At 44.8% G+C, this 19,682-nt stretch overlaps 1 protein-coding gene across 1 annotated transcript; it reads right to left on the reverse strand.

Annotated features, from left to right (window-relative positions):
- Positions 1–6,359: 6,359 nt before the first annotated feature.
- On the reverse strand, positions 6,360–18,292 carry REELD1 (reeler domain containing 1). The gene is given in 10 exon segments (XM_079920436.1): positions 6,360–7,050; positions 8,207–8,270; positions 9,697–9,799; positions 9,802–10,027; positions 13,175–13,332; positions 15,129–15,132; positions 15,136–15,169; positions 15,171–15,357; positions 18,076–18,145; positions 18,147–18,292. Coding segments are annotated over 10 exon segments (1,587 nt in total). The 5' UTR covers positions 18,282–18,292; the 3' UTR covers positions 6,360–6,444.
- Between the last annotated feature and the right edge of the window lie 1,390 nt (positions 18,293–19,682).

Raw genomic sequence — 19,682 nt, forward strand, 5'->3', positions numbered from 1 at the left:
GCCTGGCCTGACTATAAATCAAGAAAACACATTCTTTAACATCCAATGGATTGTATCTCCAGGCAGCTTCTTTCCTCGACGAAGTAACTAACAAAACCCTTGGCGGAAACCGTCTCTGACCAGCTGATGGGGGGAAGATTCTCCCAAGGGGCTCTTGGAAGGAAGGAAAATGCAGGAGCCCAGAGGAAGGGAGGCACTGAGTTCAAGATGGCGTCTGTAAACCAGAGAAACATCTTAAAGTAGTGTCTCTTAGCTGGGCAGTGGATGGGGACAGCCAGCACCTTCCCTATCTGGGCCTATTGGTCTCTTTTCCCTCCGTTACGTCTCCTCCCCTTGTAATAAGGGAGAATCTTTTGTATTCTATTACAAGTTAATCACTAAAGGGATGTTGCCTATAAGATTAAATTGTACATAATGGCCCATCTCTGGGAACCCTGCTTCCCAGGTCATGAACATTAAGCTAAAATACCTTTGTTTAGCTCACGGGAAACATCCTGACCAGGCCCACCTGTGAATGGCTGCAGGAAGGAAGAAATGAACACATCCCTTCCGGAGGCTGATGGGAACCAGGGAGTGTTTGGCTTTACTCCCTCCCCCTTTTAGTATAAAAGAAGCCTGGATTCTAACTCAGGCAAGATGGTTCTTTGGGACACAAGTCCACCATCTTCTCGGTTTCCCGGCTTCCCGAATGAAGTCGTTACTCCTGGCCCCAGCAATTCCTCTCTCCATTACTGGCTTGTCGTGGGGGAAGCGGCATAAGCCTGGACTCGGTAACGCCCTCAGCCCACCGCAGTGACCATCGCTCAAAGTCCGTTCATCCTTCTGGTCCTAATGGCAACTGTAGATTACTCATTCTAGGCCATTTTCCTGCTTGATTCCAGGCTCTCTCTGGATCCACTGAAATATTTACAGCACCCAACATGCTCCAAGAAAATAACTGATCTGCCGAGTATGGCGAAAGAAAAGTGGGTTGGAAGTCGAGGTGAGAGGCAGGAATCCGAGGACCACCTAGACCCTATCTTGTTGCTTGACTGTGACGGCTCGTGGACCTTGCTCTCATCGTCTTTAACGAGGAGGTGTTGTTAATGATTTCAGTCCGTGCTTGTTGGAGCCCTGCATTTCTGAGGCGGTGTCTCAAGGTGAGAGAGAAGGCGGAGGGGAAATATACTCAGCCTTCAACTAGAGCGTTCAGCCTTTACTGTCTCACCTAATAGGCAAAATTGAAAATTCAAAACCACTAAGTCAGATTATCTTTAAAGCCATTTCCAATTTTTGAATCTTGTAGCTCTCTATTGCAATGCTGCCCACTCCATCACTGAATACGAGAATGATTTAGGAGATGCGGCTTCATCGAAGGGCCTATCATTGCATCTCTTAGTTGCTAGGCCAGTGGTTCCCAACTGGGGGTGATTCTGCCCCCCCAGGGGACATCTGGCAATGTCTGGGAATGCTTTTGGTTGTCACGCCTAGGGGTACCACTGGCATCTAAAGGGTAGAGGCCAGGAATGCTGCTAAACCTTCTCCAATGCACAGGACAGTCCTCCACAGCAAAGAATGATCCAACCCCAAATGTTGATAGCATGGAGGATGAGAAAGCCCGTGCCAGACCACATACACTGAGGAAAGGATGCTCACAGGTGAAGTGGGAAGACTCCTTTCAGTTTCTCTTCTGCCCAGCCAAGATTGAAAGGGTAAGTCCATTCTCAACTCCTCCCCCCACCAAGAACTCTCCAAGCCTTGGATCTGAGACACAGAATATTCCCCTCCTGGGGACAGTGGCACACAGCACTCTTTAGTTCGCCTTTGGAGAGAAACTCATACTGCTTGACACCCAGGCACCTGCAGCGGCCCAAGGTGCTGGCTGCATATTCAAGTTCGATCTAGACCAGGCAGTGGTGACAGTAACACGAACACTGAACTTTTCACTCACTTGTTATTTATTGATAACTTACTATGTACTGGGAACAATCAGCAATGAATAAACAATGCCTCTGCCTTTACAAAGCACCCCAGTCAAGGAGAGTCAGAAAATAAACACACAAGTGAATGCGTAGACTCAGGAGGTAAGAAGCGCTGTCGATATTAAAGCAGCCAAGGGCATAGAGAGTGGTGGGGGGCAATGCACAGGAGAGGCTGCTCAGGTGAGGCAACATGGGAGCAAAGTTCTGAAGACTGTGGAATTCTGGGGGGAACCAGTTTCCAGACAAGAAGGGCAGCCAGACCAAGGGAGCTGGATGGAGCTGTGCAGCACCCCTGAACCGTTCTTGGAAACTCAGGGCATGTGCAAGAAGGTGGTTGGAGGACGGGGTCTCACAGTACCTGGTCAGCCCAGTCCGGATATTGACATTTTATTCTGCGCAAGATGGAAAGCCATCAGTGAACGTGGAGACAGTGTAGCATGAACGATTTATGTTTTAAAAGCAAAATACAAACACCGAAAAACATTTGCCAGACTTCGGTTGTATCGGCCGCTCCACCCATCTGCTCAGAGGAGCAGAGTCTCAAAATGTTCACTTTTCTTTTCGCAGTTAAAGAACAGAGCAAACCCACAAAACATCAACCGGCCTTTCGTCACCAAGGCCTTCCTGACATTCTAAGCCAGAGATCATTATGGCCGCTTTTGCAAACCCCTAAAGGCCAGATGGAGCTGAGTTCCGAATAGCTTAAGACAACGGAGAAATTCTCAAGTTTAATAAAACAAATTAATGCAAATTCATTTCACTCGAATGGAAGAAATTCCTTGCCACACACCGTTTTTTAGAAGAGGGGAATACGTCGGGGTGACATGAAATCAAATCACAGAGCCTGCATTCCAGAAAGGCTGGGATCACGTTGTAATACCGGAAGTCCAGGACCAGGAGAGGGTACGCTATCTGTAATTTATTCATAAAATGCCGGCTCTTCCCAGACAACATTTCAAATAAAACGTGACACTTGTTTAAATGTTTACTGGCTTGTTGATCCCTTTTGTTGTTGTTGTTGTTGTTAATTAGATTTTTTTTAAAAAAAGAAAACAAACATTGTAACAGTAAATTAATGCCGACAGCCTTGCCAGTGAGATAGCTCAGTGGGGCTACAGTTAAGCGTTAAGTCGTGATTTACCAAAATTATTCTATCCAAGGGGAGAAATTAATTAGAAATATCAAAAATAGTCTCTGAATGTAAAAAGGTTAAAGCCCACCGCTAGCCCCGATCTGTGATTATGAAATTGGCGCAATAGATGTAAAACGATTTGTTTAAAATAGAGATTTTAGCAATTGTTTTTCTGTTATCTTCCCTGAAGTGTGTCTTTAGCCCCAAACTTCCTTCTCCGAGACGTGGTGGGCTGAGCAATTCTCTAGCTGTTCCCACAAAACAAAAAAGTTATTTTAAGATGCTGCATTTGAGTCCTTTGCCTTTTTATAACTTTTAAGGGCTTTGTGCTTTAGTAAGTGCCTTCAGGTTAAATGAACACTGCCTACTCACTCTCCTCTGGGGCTTCTCTGAAGCCAGGCTTAGAGGACCTTCAAGATCAGTGACTGAGGGGTTTTATGTGTCCTGAATTCAGGCTTGGGGATTCCAGCCGCCCTTCCTTAAACGGAGTTTACTCAGAATGTCTCAGCAAAAATGTCTGACCCCAGCAGGAACTGTAACCAGTGGCTGCCATGACAACCAACGCGGTGATGCCTCCACTGGCTGGGCTGGGGCAGTAGGGGCACAGGGGGAGAAACTGTCACGGACAGGGAATCACATTTTTGGTGGCCATAGGATTTCTCTAAATGCACTAGATTTAAAGATAGTGTCGCAGCTGCAGGGTGATGTTAATAACAATGGCATGTCGGTTAGAGGCAGCTAAGTGTTCAACATGCGTTTAATCTTCACAACAGCCAAAAGAGATAAATCATTTTGTGATCCATTTATCTCTGATGAGGAAGCTGAGGCTCATAAGTCTGGCTGACTCTTCTGCACCCTGTCACTATCGTGCCTGACCTGAAGTTCCCAGCTGGAGAGGAGGAGGTGCCTAAACCTTAAAGCCTGGGCAATTCCCTGGCCATCCAGTGGGCATGGGTTCGATCCCTGGTCGGGGGAACTAAGATCCCGCGAGCCTCGCGGTGTGGCCAAAACACAAACAAGAAAACAAACCAAAAAACCCCCCTAAAGCCTGGAGAATTCCCTCGGCCCCTTTGATGCTTTGCAGGGAGGGTGACCCATGGCATCTCCTGAAGCTGAGCAGCCTGTCTCTTCTCACACGAGCCCCGCGGCAGGTCAGCAGTCTAACCAGCGATGCAGTGAATTAAGCATAGCTTCAACTCCTTTGCCACTTCTTCCTTTGAAAACTGAAATCTGTTGCCCTTCCCTTGGAAGAATGAGGGCTGTGACATGCTGTGACCACCAGAACGTGGCGGGAGTAAAGCCATGTTACTTGCCAGGCTAAGCCTTCCAAGATGCCCAGCTTCTGCTTTTGTCTGCCTGGGACACTCCTTCTGGGAACCCAGCCACTATGCAGTCAGAAGCCACAAAGAGGAGAAGCAAATTGTTTCTCACACTCATCCACGGCCCCAGTGAGTACCCAGCCGGCAGCCAGCATGAACTGCCAGCCCCGTGAGTGAGTCATCTGGGATGTCCCAGCCCATTTGACAACAGGCAGAGCAGAAGAGCTGCCCAGCTGAGCCCAGGCAATCCCAGCGTCCCGTGAGACCATCAGTGGTAGGCGTTGTTTTAAAGCACTGGGTTAAGGGGTAGTTTGTTTCACAGCAATAGAGAATCAAAACAGTGTGTTTACACAGGATAATATCCTCTTGGACGGGAAAGATTTGGAAGGTAGTGTATATGTGGTGCACCCAGCTCTGATGTGACCTGGCCAGATGGGAGCTCTCCACTAGTGAGATGGCTTGTCTTCTGCATCTTGGCGGGGGGCATCCCTGGGGAGGGTGGGGTATGTAGGAGGGATATCTGTGGCCCCACCTGGAGTACAGTACATGTGTCTCTTTCCACAGCATTCCTAGAACACCTTCATTTGTGAACATACAATTACCTAGGTCTCCACGTGCCCAATGAGGTGCTTGCCTGAAGTCAGGGGACAGATCTGTCAACCCCAGAATCCAGGAGGAGAGAGTGTTGGAACTGATGCTTAGTGAGCTAACAGGGGCTGGAAAAACAGAAGCAGCTCTTTCCTACACACCCAATTTTTAAAAAATGTTTTTGTTGAATCGAGATGTCACGAATGCCTCCTTCTCTTTAAGCGATGTACTGAACTTATTCCTCATGAAGTTATTGTGAGAATTGAATGTGAAAATACATGTACAGTTCTTAGCACAGTACCTGCACGATTTAGGTGCTCAATCAGGAAATACCCTTTCCAAATCTATAGTGGTTTTCGTTTCCACATTTAAATGGATCGTGACTCTGTAATAGGTTTACCTTTGAAAAGACAGCTAATTCCATTGTGTTATATTAGGTGAGCATATTCGAGAGTTATATTCAAACACGTTGTTTTGACCGCATGTAGTATCTATGGGACTCTTGCTAAATCAAAGTGACCTTCATAAAGTCATGAGGGCGGGTAGACAGTCTTCGTCCTTCTTGCTTTCTTAGACGGGTAAAGACTCTTCTTAAAACTGTGCTGGTATCATCCTTTTTTTCAGCATGACCTTTTGCAAAAGGCAAGACGTCTGCTAGTCTCTGGGATACATAAGTCTCTCATCAAGTGTAAATGGATGGGTGATCTCAGATCCATTTACCCCTGATGAAGAGGTTTGCTTACCCCTCTCTGGTGTTTATGGCCTCCCGCTGCATGTATGTTTTCCCACAGATGTGGGTAATCCAACTCTCTAAACTCTTCCTTGCTTTGGATCAATTTCCATGGCAGATTTGCTGGGCTTCTGAGTGTCCAAGAAGACTGAATACCCTTGCGCTCACCCAGACAACGACATCAGAGCCACCTTTGAACTCCAGTTTGGAAAACAGGACTTCTTTGGGGGTGGTTTGAAGAGGCGAAGGGAGGGCTGCAGTCCTTTTTCTTGCAAGAGACTCAACCTCAACGTTACTTTTTTTTCAAAGAGAGTCGATGAGGCTGACACACTGAGGAGGGACAGAAGTTCTACTTCTGCGGGTTCCTTAAGGCAACGGAGGAAGCTCAGTGGCCACGGGAGTCTAGTTAATGAGCAGATTATACAATATTCATTGTGTTGAGTTTAACTCTTCAAACAGAACGTCTAATTGCAAAAAGAAAAAAAAGCTGCTAAAAAAAAATAAGAAAAAAAAAACTGCTAAATTACAGATGTTAAGACAACAAAGCCAGAAAGTAATTCCCTCTGTTGATAAAACTGTCCTTTTGCTGCTCCCTCCATTCACTGTTCCCTGATGGGAGGCACAGTGAAACCCTGTCCTCATTAACTAGTCTCAGTAGCTCTGTTCTGGCTGAGACACTCTGCAGGGTCTAAGGGGGGGCACTGAGAAGCCTTCTCAGAGGACTGTTTTCTTGCTACCCACAGAGGGAGTGATCCAGTTGTATTCTGCTTCAACCAAAACAAAACTGTTCTCCCCAGTCCTCCTGACATGCACAATCTCGCCTCCGTCACTCCTGGCAGGTGCGTGCCCGGCAGGCTCACTAAAGAATACTTCTGTCCGCTTGCGGCAAGACTGGGTATGCAGGTAGCGAAGGCCAGCAGCCACGGCCATGCCCAAAGCAGCTGAAAGGCAAAGCAGGATTCCCAGCTGCAGAGTCCCAAGCTGGATCCCCAAAGGGGCCCTGGCTTCGTCTTGCCCAAGCTCAGGCCTTGGGTTGGTCTTCCTGGGGTGTCCCACACCACTCTCTCCATTGCCCTCCCTCACTTTGGGCTCCTTGTGCTTTGACTGAGGCAGGAAGCTGGCAGAGGGTCTTGATGCCTCTGACTGACCACTGGCAGTGGGTGGCCTGGAGGTGGCAGAGGTGTGGAGGACAGGGGTTGGATTGGCCGCCCTGGCCCCATGTCCAGTGAGTGCCCCAGAGGACCAAAGGCGAGTATAGGAAAGACGGACAGTGTACAGAGGAGGCCTCATCACCGTCCTATTTGAGGCCTTCATCTTGTCCTAGAAAAGCAAAGGAAAACAGAGAGACCAAAGGGGCTGGTCTCCCCCACAAGCAGCCACTGAACTTGGCAACTAACCTGAGTTCCTTAGAGAATCCCAGATCGCAGATGAAAACCCAGCCTCATGCCTGCTCTTAAAAGAGCTCAGAGGGGACTTCCCTGGTGGCGCAGTGGTTAAGAATCCGACTGCCAACGCAGGGGACACGGGTTCGAGCCCTGGTCCGGGAAGATACCACATGCTGCAGAGCAGCTTACCCCGTGCACCACAACTACTGAGCCTGCGCTCTAGAGCCCGTGAGCCACAACTACTGAAGCCCGTGTGCCTAGAGCCCGTGCTCCGCAACAAGAGAAGCCACCGCAATGAGAAGCCCGTTCAACGCAAGGAAGGGTAGCTCCTGCTCACCGCGACTAGAGAAAGCCCGCGTGCAGCACCGAAGACCCAACACAGCCAAAACTAAATAAATAAATTTAAATAAATAAATTAAAAAAAAAAAGAGCTCAGAGGAAAATGTCCATGCAGATAAACATGCACTTGTTATTGATGGTGATGGGGAAGCTAATGGAAACTCCACTGAGAGATCATTCTTGTAAATCAAAAATAAACTTAGGGTCGTTTAAGAGGCTTCTAGACCAATGTGGGTGACAGTCATCTCCAATGGCTGAAAGCTTTGAGTGTGTCTTTTTATGCAAGAGGGACCATTGAATCTTGCTGTAGGTTCCAATCAATTTGAGTAAGGATAGTATACCATGTTTTATTTTGTGTTCCTCTTAAGAGTTCAAAGGAATAGTATTCATTGGGCATGTATATTTTATATTGTCCATTGATCTCACCTCTGGGACCATACATGGTATTTTGAGGCCAATGTTATGAAGGACAGGGTGGGGGGAGGAGGAGAGAGGGCTTATTAACCGAAGCTAAGTGGGAAAACAACTCACTAAAACCATCAGTTTCTACAATTGCCGATAACTTCAGAGATGCTGTGTATAATGAAAAGGCTGATATTGATCGGAAAAAGACGCTGTGTATATATCATACCCTTGCCTCCTTCTCTCTGATTTTGGCTACTAGTCTAAAATCTCTGATTTCCCAGCCTGGAACTTCCCACTCTGGCGTCAAAAATACCAAACTCACTGCCCATGCGCAACTTGGCTGTTACCTGTTCATCCCTATCCGAGGGTAGGCAAGTTTCCAATGAATCAAAGCTTGGATCATTCTGAGTCCTAAAGGGAAGGGAAAAAAGGCTTAGAAGGAGTCCCTAAGTATCGGGGGGTTTTTCTTACCTTTCATTATAAAAATTTTCAAAGTAAACAAGTAGAATAATATAATGAACCCCCAAATATTTACCACCCAGCTTCAAAAATTATTAATTCATGACCAATTTTATTTTACCTTTATTCCTACCTACCTACTTTGCTGCCAGGTTTTTCTGTTTGATTTTTCCTTCAGAAATTAATTTATTTAATTTATTTTTATTTTATTTTGGAGTAGAGTTGATTAACAATGCTGTGTTAATTCCAGGTGTACAGCGGTGATTCAGTTTACATATACATGTTATCTATTCTTTTTCAAATTCTTTTCCCATTTAGGTTATTACAGAGTACTGAGCAGAGTTCCCTGCGCTAAAACCTTTCTGGCTATCTATTTTAAATAGAGCAGCGTGTACATGTCAATCCCAAATTCTCAATCTGCCCTTCCCCGCTGGTGACCATAAGTTCATTCTCTAAGTCTGTGAGATTGTTTCTGTTTTGTAAATAAGTTCATTTGCATTATTTTCTTTAGATTCCACATATAAGTGATATCATATGGTATTTGTCTTTCTCTGACTTTATTTCACTTAGTATGATAATCAAAAAGCAACGTTTCCTGGGGCTTCCCTGGTGGTGCAGTGGTTAAGGATCCGCCTGCCAATGCAGGGAACATGGGTTCGATCCCTGGTTTGAGAAGATCCCACATGCCGCGGAGCAACTAAGCCCGTGCGTCACAACTACTGAGCCTGCGCTCTAGAGCCCCCGAGCCACAACTACTGAAGATCGCGTGCCTATAGAGCCCATGCTCCACAACAAGAGAAGCCACTGCAATGAGAAGCCTGTGCACCGTAACAAAGAGCCCCACTCACCACAACTGGAGAAAGCCTGCACGTAGCAACGAAGACCCAACGCAGCAAAAAAAAATAATAATAATAAATAAATAAAAGCAACATTTCCTGTCACTGCTGTGTATACTGATAAAATTACATTTGTTGGAAACACTGGAGTTTGGAGTTGGAGAGGGCATGGGGGCGGGTGATATGTGAAGATGGCAGCAAAGACTCAGTGAATGCTTGAATTGATTTATATAATTTATATTTATATATATTTACATATTATAAATGTATGTATCTAAAACCTATATTTATATTTTATTTTATTTATAGCAGCATCTCAGAGACCTCACCCTGTCCAAGACAGTACAGTTTCCCCAGGTAATTTATATATCCAGCTCTTCTGACCAGTGGCTTTTCTGCAATCAGTGTTTCTCACGTACTTAAGAATAAATATGGTTGAGATCTTTTTCTGTCTGACTCCAAGAAGGTTGCATTTCCTTAGCACCCTTGTGTTTGGCCTCATCCCACCACCTGTCCCGAATGGCCCACCCCTGGCCCATTACCTGTGGTGGGTGCTAGGGCTGGAAGCAAAGCTCTCTGAGGAGAATCCCCTGATGGCCATGAACCTCTCCAGCCCACGAACGTCCGGGGATACTTCCAGGGTTCGGTTCTGTCCCCACTGGGCTGGTGGCCATCGCTGACTACGGCACCTATGTGTGAAGATGCTGGGAACGGAGTCTCTGCAGCCCCAGGAAATTCTGTCACCTGAACATTGGCAGGAACAGGATCTAAGCTGTCCTCTCCTGCAGCTCCAGGGACGGCCACAGCAGAGATATCCGTGCGCTGCTGAGGAAGAATGACGGGGACCCTGGGGGCCAAGCGGAGGCCCAGAGACACTACAGGGAGAGAAGGAGAAATCGTTCCTTTTATCGATTAGCACACATAGCCAGGACAATGGGCTGAATGCCAGAGACTTTAACGTGCCTGAGGACAGGCTATTAAGTGTGAACCACTCAAAAACATCACCATAAAGATGATTTGCTCAGTAATAGAAACTCCTGACCAAGCAGCAAAGCACCTGAATTCTCATGTCTTTTTAAAGTGTAAGCTCCTAGGCTTCTGGGCTTGTGTCTTCTTAACAGACACCAATCAGAGAATATAGAAACCGCTGTGACCACTCTATGTTTTCTCACTTCTGCCAAAGCCTGCTTCTAGCTAGAAAATAAAATGGAATCCCACAAATCACAGATTTTTTAAAGCCCTAGATCATTCTTGCCATAGTATATTAATGCAAAATGTTTCCCCAGGGATGGTAAGGGCTCGAGCCTCTGCTATGGGCAGAGGTGGGATCACTGCCCTCCACTGTCTCCTTTCCCATCTGTGATGAGCTGACATGATGGCCCAGAGCATTAGAAATAACTTCACAGAGGGCAGCAAACACACAAGCACAGGTTTTGGAATCTTCACTCTGCTAATTCCTGATTTGGGGTAAGTCCTCCAGAAGGTCAGTTTCTTCTTTTGCAAAATGAGACCAGTAACGGTACCTACAGCCTAGGACTGTAGCAGGGGTAAAGTGAAATCATTGATGTAAACACATGCAGCACAGTGCCTGGTACAGATGCGACGAGCGCTACGTGTTTACCACGATGATGAGTAGGGCGACCACGATGTTGTTCACAAAAAGGTGCTGACAGAAGTTTCTCTGGCCAGGGCTGCAGCTGGGTTGGATTGAATTCTTTCTCTCTCTCTCTCTCTCTTTTTTTTTGTGACACTTTGTTCTAATGTCTTCATTACTCAAAAATACCAAGATTGACGTGAAAAATAAAGAAGGCTTACACAGACATGCAGAATTTAGCAAAACTTCTGACAGTTTTAACTCCTGCCTGAACTCTAAATGCTTCAGACACTTTCTGCAGACCCACTGCGTGCTGGGCATCATTCCAGGTGCTGGGGATGTAGAAGTGATGCCGATTGCTAACTGTTGTTTCTGAATTCAAAGTCTAGGAGACAGACTCCTAGATGCCTAACCTTATAAATCGCAGTGTGAGGAGAGCTTCAATACCAGAGCTGAAGAAAGCAATTACAGGGCTTCCCTGGTGGCGCAGTGGTTGAGAGTCCGCCTGCCGATGCAGGGGACACGGGTTCGTGCCCCGGTCCGGGAGGATCCCACATGCCGCGGAGCGGCTGGGCCCGTGAGCCATGGCCGCTGAGCCTGCGCGTCCGGAACCTGTGCTCCACAATGGGAAAGGCCACAGCAGTGAGAGGTCTGCGTACCGCAAAAAAAAAAAAAAAAAAAAAAAAAAGAAAGCAATTACATTTGCCTACCAAGAAGTAAGGGGAAAAGGCTCACAAAGGAGATATTTGAATTGCTCCTGGAAAGGTAAATAGTTCATCATGAGGAACAGTTCCATTTAAGGAAATGTCAGAAGGCAAAACATGGAGATATAAAAGTAGGTCATGCCTAGTGCGGTTGGGTAGGACCCCAAAGTGTTCCAAGGCTCTGCTGGAAAATAAGTTTGAGAGTTACAATATACTATCCTCCCAATGGGACAATTTGTCACTCACATTTGCCAACTGAAGTCTTCTTACACTTAAAAAATCCATTTAACTTTGTTAGATGACACCTCCCCCAATGTGTGCGCGTGTACACACACACACACACACACACACACACACACACACACACATTCATTTTACCCTTGGGAAGCGCTGGGGTTTGTGTAGAGGAATGGGTAAGAAAATAGGCAGGGGCCAAGGGGAGGAATGTGAGTAGCATGATGAGGGGTCCACCCTGCAGCTGCTCAGATTGGAGTCCGTCCCAGTCCGCCCTGCTGACACCTTGTCCCACCCCCCAGGGGACAAGGTGTCAGCAGGGTCAACCATCTGAGAGACTTTACAGTATCAACGGGACCCATCTTCCTGAAGCCTCACTAATATTCATATTCATCTTAAAACAAACATGCCTGGGATCCGAATGCAACATTCACATGATTTATAACATGAAACAGGAGACTTCAAACCCATGTTGGATTTGCAGGGTCTTCTTAAGGCCACCCTCTCAGACCCTGAGACCTTTTCTCTGCTTTTAGGAGTATCTTGGTGAAATGGTTGGAGGAGCAGTGCTGGGCAATGTGGAGAAAACAAAGGTTTTGGTCACAGGCAGGGATGGAGGGTGGCCCAGGGTTGGCTCTGAGCCTGGGTCTGCTAGACTAGCAAACTCAGGGATTCATATCGGATCCCGGCCTCACCATGTTAGCCCGGAAAGGAAAGTGGAATTGAATGGACCAAAGGTTGGATCTTCTGTGCAGGTGATTGGATGCCTTTACGAAGGCATCTGTTCAGAGCACTTAACTAGATATAAATAACGAAAATGAGTTCCATTTCACCAGGAATTTTCAGGTGGATCAGACATTCTTTAGCTGGTTAGGGTTTTTTTCATTATCTGTTTTTGTTTGTTTGTTTTCTCAGAAGTTCATGGGCCAATGGAATCTAAAGCCACTTGGTGAGCCAGGGAAAACACCCATTGCCATCAAAACAGCCTCTCGTTCCTCATTCTGTTCTACAACCCAGGCTGCAAAGAGCCATCTACCTACCTCGGAAAGTAACAATCAAAACTGAATGAACTTACATAAAAAAAGAAAAAAGGGTTATTTCTTTCTGGTGCTGCCTGGGCAGCCTCAGGGGTCTGGGGAAAACAGCTGAAATATCATGGTGATTTGTTAAGTGTGGGAGTGGGGGAAGGTGGTTGGCTAATTTTTTGGTTTTGCAGCTCAGTTCCAATGCTTCGTGGCCCAACTTCACCTGTGAGGTTGAGCCGGACAGAGTGTGTTTGCTGCAGCGAACCCTGAACTTGCAAGAGTCTCCCCGACCCACACCCATGGCTGTGGGATCCCATCCCCAGGAACTGTTGACACTCCCAAGGCAGGTGTCTATTGGTTGGGTCCCAGGAACAGGAAACTGGCTAGAGTCACTCTTAAGTGAAAATTAGTAACTGTGAAAATAATGCTGCCAACCAGCCTGGTGAATGCAGCGGCAAGCTACGACTGGGGCGGTTCCTTCCGTGCCCTCCGGCCTCTGCCCAGGGGCTGGCATAGGTGAGCCAGGCTCCACGTGGCTGTCGGAACTAGCTCTACTGTGTGTCTGTTGAGACATGACAGATGATTCAATCCTCGTCCAGTAAACGAAATATGACTGGACCACTGATAAACGGTGGAGAAAGAGAGCAGAGAGATTCGAGGATTTAGTTTCCCTTAAATCGTACCTCGGGCCGTCCTGATAGAAAGGAGAGAACAAACAAAAAGATAAAGAAGAGCCCAAGTCTACATGGATAGAACTTAGAGAGAGATGATTGTGTTACTCCCTCGGGTGACTATAGGAGACAATAGGTACAAATCAATTACCCTCCCGAATAAATGCAATCATTAAGAATCTCCTTTTGACTAAGAGGTGTCTTCTAGAACCGTGGACTCAAAAGGTTTCATCTTCAACTGTGATCGTTCGCCAGTACTGGTACGTCATGAATTGAATTACACCCTTCATTGAAAATTTTATAAATCTGTCGTAAAATCGTATAATCCTATTGCAATTGTAAATGCTACTGAAAATGAGAGGTAAATCATTCATAGTCTAAATAATATTTTGAATACATAATGCCTTTCTTCAGGAAAAATCATTTGCACCGACATGATCTCATTCATCCTCCCCCAAATTTCACCGAAGTAGGGATTATTGGCAAGTACCATTTTTCTCACTGTAAGTATTCAGAAGGCAGTGATAAAAAGGTGATGAATTTAGCTGAGATCACCCAGAGAGTTAAGGGGCAAGTAAAAGTCATGGTTTGTTGTCATGTCAAGGTTATGGTGGGAAAGGATCCTGGGAGGTGAGAGAATGTAGGAGGACTTGAGAGATGCTTCTGACCAGTGACTCAGCTCCTTTTTCTGCCAAAAGGAGATAACAGTTTCTGAACTACTTCTTCTGTAGCACAGAGCAGCTATGACAGTACATCTAAAAATACAAACGGAGGGGCTTTGAGAAATAAAAGTAACTGTACAGATTGAAGGCCTTCAGGCACCACACACCCCTTGCATTGGAACCAAAGTCCTGGCAGGAGCCAGTTACACCAACAGTCGAGTGGGTCCTGGCCTTTCCAGATGGGCAAAGTCATCAGGGCACAGTGTTGTCCTCCTTGTTTGTCCTTCCTGTTGTTTTAGGCCACCAGGAATGGATGGAAGGAAAGAGGACCCTGAGGGACAGGGGATGTACACCTCATCTCTCATGTTCCCCAGTGCAGAGGGGACAACCATGGGGTCTGGATGTCTCCACACTTGGGCACAACCTCCCTCTTCTGTATATGAGGGTGTAGGGGAAAGAAACAGAGGAATACATACCCTTTCCTAAAAACCAAAAAAAAAAAAAAAGAAGTTCGCTTTCTTGGTACATGTGAGTGAAAAGAAGGACAAAGCCACGGTCTCCTTTTGAGGAACGATGATGCTTGTATGATGCTTACAGTTGCCGGGAACTGGTCCACGCAGTTGGCTCCTTCGTCCTTATGCAACACTACGAGGTGGGTGCTGTCATGATCACACCCGTCTGGGGGACAATAAGCTGAAGCACAGAGCCCTCAGTGGCTCTGCCCAGGCCCAGGAAGTGTCCACTGTCTGTCTGCTTCTGTCTCTCTCTTTCTGGGCTCTCTCCCGACTCTCCCACCAGCAGCTCTTTTGTCCCCTAGTGAGAATTTCCTGGAGAGATTGGCCAAGGTTCATCTGTGCGCAGGGAGGAGGGACATCACACATTCCTGGACCATGGATAACAGCACAGAGGGGCGTTGGGACAATTTTCTTTTAGTCCCCCCCATAGAGACACTCTAGTTGGGGCAGCCCCAGTGACCCTGTCCTTGTTATAAGGTGGAGGGTGGGAGGTAGGAAACGAGAAGAAAGGGAGGAGAAGCTCCCTGTCTTCAAAGTGGAAGCTCAGTTACCAAGAACCAGAACTTGACTCTCTTATAGGAACCTGATGTCCCCTACAGGGTAGGCAGGCCTGCCACTCAAATGATAGATTTCTCTTCCGGGACTTGTCCATGTGGGTGACTGTGTCAGCCTCTTCAAAACAAGCCATCGGTTTGGAATGAGGAGGAATGAAAACAAAAGTGCCAGCTATCTGATGATCAGACTCCCTTCGGGCCTGAAGTAGAAAGCCCATGAAATCACGACTGCCCCTCACAGCCACTTCCACAGAAAACATCCATTCAAGGTCAACAAACTTGAAGGAGTTCCACTTGGTGAATTTACATGCGTATTTTCAAAATGAAAAGCTTAGGACCAGCCCAGTCCCCCAAAAGTACACAATTCATTAGGGAAAAAAAAAGGTTGAAGTGCTATTTCACACCCAAAATAAATTCCATTTGTAAAGATGGAATATAAAAGATATGTAAAAATGAAATACAAAAGAAGTAGAAACAATAGTTTGGCTTTTTTTTTTCATTGTTTTTGTTTTGGGTTTTTTTTGCTTTTGTTTTTGTTTTAATATTGGAGTTAGGAATGCCTCTCTAAGCAAATTCAGTAGCCATAAAGGAAAAGATGATTTCTTAAAATTCTCAATATAGAAGAAATAACAAACGATAAAATGAGAAAGGTATTTGTAAGATACAACAGACAAATATACAAAGAGTTATGGTGAATTAACAAAAAGATAGCCAAACTGAAAATTATCAATAGACACAAACAGAAAATAAACAAGCTCAATCATAATTTTTAAAACAATTATAAATAAGACACTATTTTATACCTATCATGTTAACAAATTTCAAAATGTGTAATTATAACCAGTATTGATAGGCCAACAGAAAAACTAGGGCACTTATTCAGTAGTACTGGAACTTAAACTGTGAAACTTTTTGAGGGGGTAACCCGACAATATTTTCCATTTTTTTTTATTCCTCACACTAATCAGTAGAACAAAATGATTGGATAAAACCATATACAGAGGGTAAATTTCATTTCCATTTATCGCCTCTAATTCCCATCAAAAGAGTTAGCATACATCAAAAAGGAATGGAGCCAACAGTGTTGATGTGTTTGAGTTCAATGTAGCTATTAAATATACTTTCCTGTCTACGCTTAGCTACTATCTTCAACATCAGTAGCTTTCTTCTTTTTTTAACTTTATATTTTATATTGGAGTATAGTTGATTAACAATGTTGTGTTAGTTTCAGGATGGAGGAGGAGTATTTATTGGTTGAGGGTAGCCCCCCCAGGGGTGTATATGTCTATGTATAACTGAATCACCTCAGTAGCTTTCTTTTTTTTTCTTTTTTCTTATTGGAGTATAATTGCTTTACAATGTTGTGTTAGCTTCTGCTGTACGACGAAGTGAATCAGCTCTATGTATACATATACCCGCTCCCTCTTGGACCTCCCTCCCACCCCCTACCATCCCACCCCTCTAGGTCATCACAGAGCACTGAGCTGCGCTCCCTGCACTATATACCACCGGTTCCCACTAGCTATCTGTTTTACACATGGTGGTGTATATATTTCAATCCCAATCTCCCAATTCATCCCACCCTCTGCTTCCCCCACTGTGTCCACCCGTCCGTTCTCTACATTCACCTCTCTATTCCTGCCCTGCAAATTGGTTCATCTGCACCATTTTTCTAGATTCCACATATATGCGTTAATATACGATACTTGTTTTTCTCTTTCTGACTTCCTTCACTCTGCATGAGTAGCTGTCTTTCCTGCTTTTTCCAGCTGGCATCTTGGGAGCTTGGTCCAAGGTGGGCAGGTGTGACTCTGAAGTGTGTGTATGCGTGTTGGGAGGTGGGATGGATGGTGGAAACACCCCTGGGGGGCTACCCTCAACCAATAAATACCCCTCCTCCATCCTCCCAAGGGATGATTCACAGGTGTGTTTCCCGTGGTTTCTCAGAGGGTCCCCACTGGAACTGGGCCCCAGTGCGTTGCCCACGGCAGTAACCCACTCTATTTGACACCTCATTAGTGTTTCGTTATTCCCTGTCACCCTTTCCCCTCTCTCTCATCTATGCTTCCTGGATCACTCCCCAAATAAACCACCTGCACTCAAGTTCTCACTCTGAATTTGTAGGCACCTGAACTAAAATAGCAGGAAATGCTCTTTTCACTCCTCAAATAATTTTAGTTTTAAATAAGGAGGAAAAAAGTCTATTTCTCACACATCCTCGATATGTGATGTTTGTTCAGGGTAACTATATTTATACCTTATAATAAAGACAAAATAAGTTTTTATTATAAGGCCATTTGTGCCCTCTTCTCTTATAAAGATTAATCTCAATATAGAGATAAGTTATATGGTTTTCATGATACAAATATTTCATGCTTCGTAGCTGCAACTAGGGATCATCATACTAAGTGAAATAAGTCAGAAAGAGAAAGACAAACACCATATGATATCACTTACATGTAGAATCTAAAATAGGGCACAAATGAACCTATCTACAAAAGAGAAACAGACTCACAGACATAGAGAACAGACTTGTGGTGGCCACGGAGGAGGGGGGTGTGGGGAGGGATGGATTGGGAGTTTAGGGTTAGCAGACGCAAACTATTACATATAGAATGGATAAGCAACAAGGTCCTACTGTAGAGCACAGGGAACTATAGTCAATATCCTATGATAAACCATAGTGGAAAAGAATATAAAAAATAATGTATATATGTGAATAACTGAGGCACTTTACTACACAGCAGATATTAATACAGCATTGTAAATCCACTATGCTTCGATAAAAAAAATTTTTTTAAACCCACAAATATTTCATGCTTATTTTTGGCTGCATAATTTCTTCTTAGGATTAAGCCCAACTTTAGCCCAGGAAACTCCTACCTGGGACAAACACAACTTGGAATTTGTCACTATGGCCCAGGGGCTCCTGGGGGTCTCTCAAAGCCTCTCCCATACATACCTGAAGCCGTGTCACCCGGTGAGTCAGAAGAGCTGCCAGTGAGAATGGTGATGTGGGGGGGTCCTGGGGTGCTGAGGCTGGGCTGGAATGTGCTTGGGCTGCATGTCCACACAGGCCACCGAGCCGGCCCCATGGGAAAAGGCAGAGCTGGATGCCGGGCAGAGAGCGGCACAAGGCCAGCCTGCGAGGGCAGCGGGGACCCTCATCCTGCCCTCTCCTGTGCCCCGAGAAACAGCAGCTTCAACGCAGATGCTATTTAGGAAAACAATACGATGTGCTTCTGAATGTGCCTGACCTGGATCCCACACTGCCTTTAAACCTGAAATACCTTTGGTATCACCTCCCCAGATTGTAAGCACTCAAGGTCAAGATCAAAAAGATGTGCCGCGTTACTATACATAAAACAGATGACCAACAAGGACCCACTGTAATAGCATATGGGGAATTGCACTCAACATTTTGTAATAACCTATAAAGGAAATAATCTGCATAAAAATAGATGTATAGGTATAACTGAATCCCTGTGCTGTACACCTGAAACTAACACAACACTGTAAATCAACTATACTTCTGTTAAAAAAAAAGTATATCTCTGTAAAATGGCATTTAAAAAAAAACAAAAAAAAATCAATGTGGAAATGATCAATAAATATAGCTAGAACATCTTTTAACTAAAAGGAATTTCAATTGAATTAAAGTTTAAATGTGAAAAATGAAACCACAAGAAAAAAAAAATGTGCCAGACTGTAGGAAGTATTTCATTTCTAAACCCTTTTTTTTTAAACCTCTCTTCTTGCAATTTTTTTGTAAGAATGTTTCTTTTTAAAGAGAGGCTATACTAATTACATCAAAGAAAAAAGACCAGAAAATGTTTGAATCCTAATGTGGACTCCTTACAAACTGCCTGATATCCAAGGACAACGTGAGCTGTAATATATTATTGCTGAAATGAGACACCCAATATTCCAATATGGGCAGGCAGCCTGACATATGGTGACTTGGTTTATCTCTCTAATTGCAAATTACAGAGTTAACTGCTACGTATCTTCTGCCAACTATCAGTTATTTAGAGGAGACTGCTAAATTTGCAATGCTTCCATAGCTCCTGTCCTTTCTCCTGTTGATGATTTTTAATTATTTCACTCCTTTCTCACAGAGAAAGTTATACCCAAGCCCATCCACTCTATACATTGTTAAATATACTGGGGGGAAAAAAAAGCCCACAAAAAAACTGGCTCAGAAATAGAATAAAATGTTTGGGCAAAACAACATTTATAGAGTAAATATTTTTGTTTACACCTCCGATGTCCATCCACAGAAAGAATTAAAAGTTGATTGTCAAAGAAGTTCACAGATGAAAGTAACGTGAGAAGTAGCAAATAAGACAGATGAAAAGCTCTCTGAGTAAAAATTCAGGACTAGTAGGCATTTTTAAAAAATAGCTATTTGTTTTTATAGTCCTATGTACATGTATTTTAAAAGTTCTGCTAATATTGTGATCTAAGGAGCAATGCAAAGCAACAACAGCTCTCCTCTCTAATAAGCTGGTTTTAAAAGGTAAAAATAAAATGTAAAAATTTGGTGAAATTAGCTATAAAAGCAGTAGA

Source organism: Stenella coeruleoalba, assembly GCF_951394435.1.
Source record: "Stenella coeruleoalba genome assembly, chromosome: 4".
Taxonomy (NCBI): domain Eukaryota; kingdom Metazoa; phylum Chordata; class Mammalia; order Artiodactyla; family Delphinidae; genus Stenella; species Stenella coeruleoalba.